General features: G+C 55.5%; 1 protein-coding gene across 1 annotated transcript in view; it reads left to right on the top strand.

Moving 5' to 3' along the window:
* The window catches only part of Rgl3 (ral guanine nucleotide dissociation stimulator-like 3), a gene marked incomplete in the record, with an annotated part of 14,352 nt that extends 8,624 nt beyond the window's left edge, over nt 1-5,728 (top strand). The window contains 10 exon segments of the mRNA XM_013505110.1: nt 197-253; nt 357-443; nt 605-637; nt 719-840; nt 2,028-2,123; nt 2,202-2,270; nt 2,352-2,448; nt 3,789-3,941; nt 4,014-4,128; nt 5,377-5,728. Coding sequence (XP_013360564.1) covers nt 197-253; nt 357-443; nt 605-637; nt 719-840; nt 2,028-2,123; nt 2,202-2,270; nt 2,352-2,448; nt 3,789-3,941; nt 4,014-4,128; nt 5,377-5,495 — 948 coding nt within the window.
* Between the last annotated feature and the right edge of the window lie 3,017 nt (nt 5,729-8,745).

The raw sequence follows: 8,745 nt of genomic DNA, 5'->3' as shown, positions 1-8,745 counted from the left end.
GTTGCCTAAGCTGGACTTGAACTTGTGATCCTCCTGCCTCAGCCTCCCAGAGTACCAGGATGAGAGGTGTGCACCACCACAGCCTGTTCGGCTTGTGGTTGTTGGGAGGGAGATGGTGGTACAGGGTGGGTCTCAGGCACCACGAGGAAGGGTCAGAGGACATTGCAGGGCTGCTCAGGCCTTCTGTTCCCCTCAGGAGGAGGCCACAGAGGGATCCCAAGAGGAGGACAGCCCCCCAGCACGCCTCCCCTCAGTGAGTGTCAGGGTAGGGATGGAGGCCAAGGTGTCTGGGGTTGAGTATGTTGGCTGACGGGGTCTGTGATGGCCGGAAGTGACCAGAGCTCTGGGCCCTGTAGAAACTGCCCTCAGGTCCTGTCCCTTACCTCGGCACCTTCCTCACTGACCTGGTTATGCTGGACACAGCCCTGCCGGATGTGTTGGAGGTGTGACTCTGACCCCTGACCCCTGACCCCAGCTGGCCTCCACCTCGCTCCTGCCTCACCCTCCCAACCCCGGTCCCTCAGCACAGCCCACTCCTGGCAACCCAGCTCTTGACCTCGACTCTTGGGGGGGGGGCTCCAGTTCAGACAAACTTTGCCCCCAGGGCGATCTCATCAATTTTGAGAAGCGGAGGAAGGTGAGTGGGCAGTGGGGTGGGCAAGGGGGCCCCCAGGGGTGGGGATGGCATGAGGCAGGGTCTCAGAGGCCGCCACCTCAGGAATGGGAGATCCTGGCCCGAATCCAGCAGCTTCAGCGGCGCTGTCGGAGCTACAGCCTGCGCCCCCACCCGCCCGTCCTGGCCGCCTTGCGCGCCCAGCGCCAGCTCAGCGAGGAGCAGAGGTAACCGCCCTGGGCCCAGCCCGCACCCCGCCCCAGCGGACCCCACACCCCCGACCGCACAGATCCATAGGCATCTGCCCAGCTCCTGCCAGGGGACCCTCTTCCACCTGCACTCCAACACTGACCTTGGTTTAAGTAGTCCAGGCTGGTGATCCTCCAGTTCCCGATGATCCTCCTGCCTCAGCCTCCTCAGGGCCCAGATTACTGGCTATAGGCGTGTGCCACCACGACTGGCTCCTATCTGACACTCTGACTTGAACCTGTAATGTTCAGTTTAATTCTCCCAACTGTTCCCTTTTCCAGCTTCTGACCCCATCTGACCAATGCTCACCTTTGAGACCTCCCTCATCCAAATCAGTCTCTCTGTCTCTCGTTTTTTTATTTTTGTGGTGCTGGGAAGGAACCAAGGGCTTTCATACTGAACGACTTTCCCAGCCTCTTTTTTTTTCCTTTTTTAAAGCTTGAGACAGGTTCTCACTAAGTTGCCCAGGCTGGGCTCAAATTTGCAGTTCTCCTGCCTCAGCTTCCTTTATGGGCGTGTTCACCAGGCCTGGCCCCATCTGAATCTCTGATCCCCAGTTCTGAGTAATTGCCTGTAACTTTGCTGTTTATTTGGCCATCCAGCTCAGCTATCCCAAATACTGGCTTTCATTCTGTGGAACCCGTGACCTTCAGCACCAACTCCATTAATTACCTAGCCCTGAGGGGTTGTTTTGAGACAGGTTTTCCCTGTGTAGTTCAGGTTAACCTTGAGGTGAACCTCCTGTCTGGACCTTTCAAAAGTACTGGGGTTAACCTGTGTGCCACCACACCTGGCCTTGAACTTTCTTGTTTGTTTTGGTTTGAGACAGACTCTTGCTATGTAGCCCAGGCTGGCCTTGAACTGACCATGTAGCCCAGGCTGGCCTTGAACTCATGGTGATCTTCCTGCCTCAGCCTCCTGAGTGTTGGGATGACAGGCCTGAGCCACCTTGCTTCTGTCCGGCCTTGAACTTTAACCTTGGCCCTATTGGACTCCTTAGCGCCACCCCCAGCTTCTCGTGAGAGTTGCCAGGCATGATATCCCCTCAGCCCTAAGGCCCCCGGATGCCTCTGTGAACTCCCTGGCCTTCGAACCTGACTCCCGACTGAATCTCCCCCGCCCCCTCATTCCCCTCCCCCCGCCCCTTCCCTTGGCCACGGCGCAGCTACCGAGTCTCCCGCGTCATTGAGCCCCCGGCCGCCTCCTGTCCCAGCTCCCCCAGCATCCGGCGCCGTATCAGCCTCACCAAGCGGCTCAGTGCGTGAGTGTCGGGGGGTGTGCGGGGTGATGTGGGGGCACTGCTCCGGGCCGATCTGAGCCCAGCCGCCCCCATCCTCAGGAAGCTGTCCCGGGAGAAGAGCACCTCCCCCGGTGGAAGTCCCGGGGACCCCGCATCACCCAGCTCCAGGTGAGCGTCCCGGGCCGGGCCGGGCGTAGACGGCAGGCCCGAGCGGGGCAGCCACCCCACCTTGGCTCTGCGTGTCCCCAGTCTGTCCCCAGGGTCGCCCCCCTCCAGTCCCAGAGCCAAGGACCCTCCCGCCGGAAGTCCCCCTGGCTCTCCAGGCCCCCGGGGCTCCTGCACCAAGGTATCCAGGCCGCCTCTGTTTGACTGCGGGACCCCAGGACTCTGTGTGTGTGCACACGCGTGTGTAAGTGGGCGTGTGTGTGCACACAGGATGGCAGGCTTAGGCACAGGCTGGGCCATCACCCGCCCGGGTAGTAGTTTCTCTCATGTGGACGACAGGGCATTCCTGGACGCTGTCGTTCTTATTTATTTATTTATTTTTGTCTTTTTGAGACAGGGTCTCGCTATGCAGTTCAGGCTGGCCTTGAGCTCACTTTGTAGCTCAGCCTGGTCTGGAACTCACAGTGATCCTCCTGCCTCAGCCTCCTGCCTGCTGGGATTACAGGCGTGCGCCACCATGCCTGGCTTAATTAATTAACTTGTGGTGCTAGGGACTGAGCCTAGAGCCCCTGCGTACACTGAGCTCCATCCTCAGCCATTTTTTAATTTTTATTTTCAAACTGAGTCTAACGCCCAGCGTGGTGGCACATGCCTGTAATCCCAGCACTCGGGAGACTGAGGCAGGAGGATTGTTGCAAGTTCGAGGCCAGCCTGGGCTACAAAGTGAGCTCAAGTTCACCCTGAACTGCGTAGCGAGACTCTGTCTCAAAAAGACCAAAAAAAAAAAAAAAAAAAAAAAAAACCAGTCTAAGTTGCTAAGTTGCCCAGGTGAGCTCAGACTTGTGATCTTCCTGCCTCAGCCTCCCAGAGTGCTGGGATGACAGGCGTGCACCACTGCACTCAGTACAATCACTCACTTTTTCGAGGACACCCCAGTCTCCACACTGAAGGGAAAGTGGGGACCCGAATACCCACAGGACAGTGGGTGCAGTGGGTGGAGTTTTCAGTGACACTGGCTTGGCGTGGCCATGGCCGTGTGTGTGTATGTACAAGCTTCTTTCCCCGGGCCCAGGAGTTCTTGCGCTAAATGTGGGTTTTGTGTGTATGTATATGGGCCAGGGGTGCCTTTGTCTCTGTAACCACAACTGAGGTGTCTGTGTGATCAGGAGGGGAAGATGGGTGCCTCTGGGTGCTACCCTGGGTGTGGGGGGATTTGTGGCTTTGTGTTCCCAGGATTGCGAACACACCAATGTGTATACACCAGTGAGATGTGGGCATGGTGGCCCACGCTTGCATTCCTAGTACTCTGAGAGGCTGAGGCAGGAGGATTGCAAGTTCCAGCCCAGCCTGGTCAACTTAGTGACTTAGCAAGACCCTGTCTCAAAGTAAAAAATGAAAAGGGCTAGGGATGGAGCTCAGTGCAAAGGCCCAGGGTTCCATCCCCAGCAGCGCCACAAAATAAAATAGAACTGGGGGGTGGGGCCTGTGGTCCCCATTCTTCAGCTCCTCCACCGCCCACAGCGGCCCCTGAGCCTGGACCTGCCCGGCCCCCGGGCCCCCGTGTTGCCCCTGAGCAGCCCTCGCGCCCCACTCCCTGGAGAGCAGAGCTCGGAAGCCCGTGTCATCCGCGTGAGCATCGACAACGACCACGGCAACCTGTACCGCAGCATCCTGGTGAGGGGCGGGGCTGCCGGGGAGCCCCGCCCCTGGGACCCGCCGCCGCTCACCTCCGGCCCCCTCCTCCAGCTCACCAGCCAGGACAAAGCCCCCGCTGTGGTCCAGCGCGCCCTGGAGAAGCATAACGTGCCGCAGCCCCGGGCCCAGGCCTACCAGCTCTTCCAGGTCCTCCCTGGGGACAGAGGTGAGCAGGGACGGCTGGGGACAGTCCGAGCGGGGCGGGGTGGGGTCTGGCCGGGTCAAGGAAGGAGCCCAGTGTTGCCTGAGCTCCGGACCTGCCCCTTTTCTCCTGTACGGACTTGTGGGTAAGAAGGCGGGGAGGAGCCCAAGGGGTGAGGATGTGGGGTGACCCGATTGTCCTCACTAGCTCACTGTGAGGATGGTGGCGCCAGAGGGCATCTTCTTGAGGTTGATGGGATGGTGAGATTGTCTAGGATAAAATGTGAGAAGTGGGTCTGATGGTGCCTGCCTGTGATCCCAGTGCTTTGGGAGGCTGAGGCAGGAGGATTGCAAGTTTGAGGCCAGCCTGGAGAACTTAACAAAATAAAACAAAGTACAAAGGGCTGGGGATGTAGGCCAGTGGCACAGCGCCTGTGTACCATGTGCAGAGTCCTGGGTTTAACCCCAGCACCATGAAAAAGGAAAAGACAGAAAGCCCTGAGGTGGTTTGGACTCCGCCTGGTGTGGCAGGAGACAGGAGTTTGTCCAGGCTCGCTGGGGGCTCCCTGAGCTTGGGATGGGAGTGTCCACAGGATCCTGAACTCAGGGTCAGGGAGCACAAGGGACGGTTCGGTGACAAGGCGGGTGACGGGTTGTCCAGCATCGGATGGGGAGAAGCAAGAGGTTGGGTACGTGTGCTGAGCAGTATGAGGTTAGCCGAACACGGAAAAACACACATGAGGTTCGCTGGGTGTGGTGGCGTACACCTGTATTCCCAGCGCCTGGGAGGCTGAGGCGGGAGGATTGCTGCGAGCCCAAGGCCAGCCTGGGCTACATAGTGAGCTCAAGGGTGCTACATCTGTTGTTCAGTGTCGATGCGAAAGCCAGGAGGCCGTGCCGGTGGGAAGTTAGGAAAGTCCCCGGCGGCTGCAGCCTGCGCTCTGCTGGGGGTGGCGTGGAGGAGAGCGGGGTGTGTGAGAGGTCACTGGAGTGGGGGCTTCCGTTTGCTCACGCTGCTGTGGTGAAGCGTGTGATGGGAATGGTACAGGGTTGCCCAGCCCTTCAGCTGGGGGGCTCACGAGGAGGTGCAGGCTTCCAGCTGGAAGTTGCTCCAGTCCGCAGAGACGGACAGAGAGGTCTGGCTCTGCAGTAGCTGGAGGGACGCGAGGCCGTGCAGGCTTTGGGCTGCACGGTGGAAGGTTCCCCGGCCTTCCGCGGAGGAGACACCTGTGGTGCGGTGGACCTAACCGCCGTGGTCTCTGCTTCCGACCAGAGTTCCCGATTCCCGACAACGCCAATGTCTTCTACGCCATGAGTCCGGCCGCCCCCGGAGACTTCGTGCTGCGGCGGAAGGAGGGGGCTCGGCCGGCAGGCTCTGTCCCCCCGACCTGAGGGAGCCCTCTCCTCCCTCCAGCCCAGAGCGCAGAGCCTTCTGTCACACTGGAGGGAGCCGCTCCTGAAAAGCAACCCCCTCCGGGAGGCCACTGTGTGCTGTGCTGCGGGGCACCTGCCCCAGCTTAGCCCATCGGAGGCCGCCACGCTGATGCCTTGGGCGCGGGATCTCTCTTTCAAAGGCATTAATCCACACATGGCTGCCATGACAATAAAAATGAAAAGCAAACTAAGAGCCCTAAGAGAGGAATTGAACTCTGGTATGATAGTGCATGCCCGTGATCCCAGCATTCAGGAGGCTGAGGCAGGAGGATCCCAGAGAGTTAGAGGCCGTCCTGGGCTACATAGCAAGACCCTGTCTCAAAAATCAGAAACAATAACAAAAAAGGATAGAATGAATCATGGTGGATGCCAGAAGGCCTCATACACACAGGGGCCAGGATCCCCCCGCCAAGTTTTTGGGGGTAATTGGGTTTTATTCTGCCATGTATATACGAGGAAATTGAAAACTGGATCAGAGACAAATAACTTCACCGCGTAGGAATCAGTGAGGATAGGAAGGAGGAGAAGGACTGACCCATCAATCACCCTGGGGTAGGAAGAACAAACATGTAAAAAGGATCAAGGCGCTGTATATGTGTGCACCAATTCCCCCCAGTGAGTGTATTATGCATCACAAATACTGATTTTTAAAAGCGGGGGGTGGGGTGGGGGTGGCAGGCATGGTGGCACACGCCTGTCATCCCAGCACTCGGGAGGCTGAGGCAGGAGGATCCTTGTGAGTTCAAGACCAGCCTGGGCTACAAAGTGAGCTCAAGGCCAGCCTGAACTGCATAGCGAGACCCTGCCTCAAAAAGACCAAAAAAAAAAAAAAAAAAAAAAAAAAAGTGCTCAGGGTGGGACTGCAAAGACAGTCACAATGCCAGCAAGGAAAGTAGCAAGCGCACGGACGGCTTCTGTCCGAACTGGACCCCGCGGAGGGCCTTTGCATCTCCCATAGTTTGCAGGGGTCTTTGTTTCAAGCGAGCCTGGGCCCAAAAGAAAACATGGTCTTTAATTGGAAAGCACAGTGGACCCCACGTCAGGCGCCCTGGGACCCCCCAAAAGACCTGTCGGGGTTTTGTTCCCGTCTCTTAGCTCTGGTTTGCTCTGACACCGAGACCGTCCATTGTCCTCCTCAAAGCCAGGCACCTTCAGCGGTAACACAGCCGCTGATTTTTAGCTTGCCGCTCCAAGTAAAAGCCGCATTCCTGCCATGCAGCAAGATAAGTGTGGGCCTGTAAGATATCCAGGGAAGAAGGAGAATGAATCATCTTGGCTTGGCTGGTTCGCATCCTCTGAGCAGCAAGCTGGAAGGCGCCTGGGGCTCTGACACCGTGGAGCTTGCTGCTACTTGGAGTGTTACCTCAGAGAGAAATAAAGTCCATCTCACCGAAGACACTAATATTTGGTTCTCTGTGACAGTAACCAAGTGAACTTTGTTTGAGACAGGGACTACACAGGGTTGCTGTGTAATCCACAGTGGTCTCAAATTTGAGATCCTCCTGCCTCAGCCTCCAGAGTGCTGGGATTAACAGACCTATGCCACCACACATAGTTTATTTCCTTAATTTTTGTCTTTTTGAGACAGGATCTCGCTGTGCAGATCAGGCTGGCCTTGAGCTCACTTTGTAGCCTAAGCTGGTCTCCAACTCACAAGGATCCTCCTGCCTCAGCCTCCCGAGTGCTGTGCCACCACGCCCGGCCCATACACAGTTTAAAACAATGTTTTAATTTATATGGCCCACATTTCACCAGGCTGCAGTGCCAGACTTTCATCCCAGCACCTCCACTCTCTCATACAGAGCCCTTCCTGCCCACCAGCTCCCAAACATTCCCATTGGATGAGCTTGGACCATGTGTCCATCCCTGAACCAATCGTTGTGTTTGGAAGAATGTAAAAGGGCAGATTGGGGCCCCATGCTCACCCCTTGGCTGGCAAACTTCACACAGGGGTGGGATTATCACAGAGCAGGTTCCTATTGGGGAAGCTTGAGCCATGTCCATCCTTGAGCCAATCACTGTGTTTGGAGGAATTAATATGCAAATTAGAGGCCCCATGCTTTCCTCAGGCAAACAGTCTTCACAGAAGGGTAGAGTTTTGGAGAGTCCTACAGAGAAATTTAAATGAAGGTGCTAGCTGGGTGTGGTGGCACACACCTGTAACCCCAGCATGTGGGAGGCTGAGGCAGGAAGATTACCTTGAGTTCAAGGCCAACCTGACCTATCTCAAAAAAAAAAAAAAAAAAAAGGTGCTGTTACTAGGAGGGGGGAAACGGGTGTACGCACACACACAAAAATATGATTCTAAATTTTGTCAGCTGAAAAATAATGGACTACACTCAGGCACTATCTGGTGTAGATGAAAAGACAAGAATGAAATGTATAAGGTCTTGTGAAAGATCGATGGCAGTACTTCTACTACTTTACGGGGTTTATTTTTTCTGCTGTGTGTAGTAGGACCATGTGAAGGGCTGGGGATTTAGCTCAGCCGCACAGCGCCTGCCTGGCAAGCACAAGGTTGTGAGTTTGATTCCCGGTACCAGAAAAAAAAAAAAAATTTTTTTTAAGACCATCTGAATGTGACTGCATCCTATTAGAACCAGCCTAAGCAAGTTCAGTAATTCCTGTCCCTACAGAGCACTTACTATGTGCTGGTTTTATTCTGAGAACTTGACTTAATCTACCCTTCCCCTGCCCGGCATGGATCGAACCCAGGAAGCACTGAGCTACATCTCAGCCCTTTTTATTTTTTCACTTTGAGACAAGGTCCTGCTAAATTGCCCAGGCTGGGCTTGAACTTGTGATCCTCCTGCTTTAGCTTCCTGAGTAGCTGGGATTACAGGTGTACATTGCTGTGATTGGGTTAATCTAGTTCATTTAGTTTTCACTATAGTCCTGTGGAATTAGGGATACTGTTATTATCGCCATTTTTCACATGAAGAACTGAGACTATTGAGGCTTGAGTTCTTGGTCACCCAAACTGTAAGTAGCTAGTGTTCAAACCTGGATAGTGTAACTCCAGAACAGGTCATTTAGCAATGGGGCTAAATTTGACTCATAATTATTTCTGTTTCTGCATAATTATTTCTGTTTCTGTATCTCAATGCTGGGCTCTGACTCACAGGGGTCCTCCTGCCTCAGCCTCCCCAGTGGTAGGATTACAGGCATGCACCACCACCACCCCACCCTGCTAATTTTTATTTTCGAT

This window comes from Chinchilla lanigera, unplaced genomic scaffold (genome assembly GCF_000276665.1).
Source record: "Chinchilla lanigera isolate Chin_1 unplaced genomic scaffold, ChiLan1.0 scaffold00094, whole genome shotgun sequence".
Classification (NCBI taxonomy): Eukaryota; Metazoa; Chordata; class Mammalia; order Rodentia; family Chinchillidae; genus Chinchilla; species Chinchilla lanigera.
This window is presented reverse-complemented; position numbering and strand designations above follow the sequence as displayed.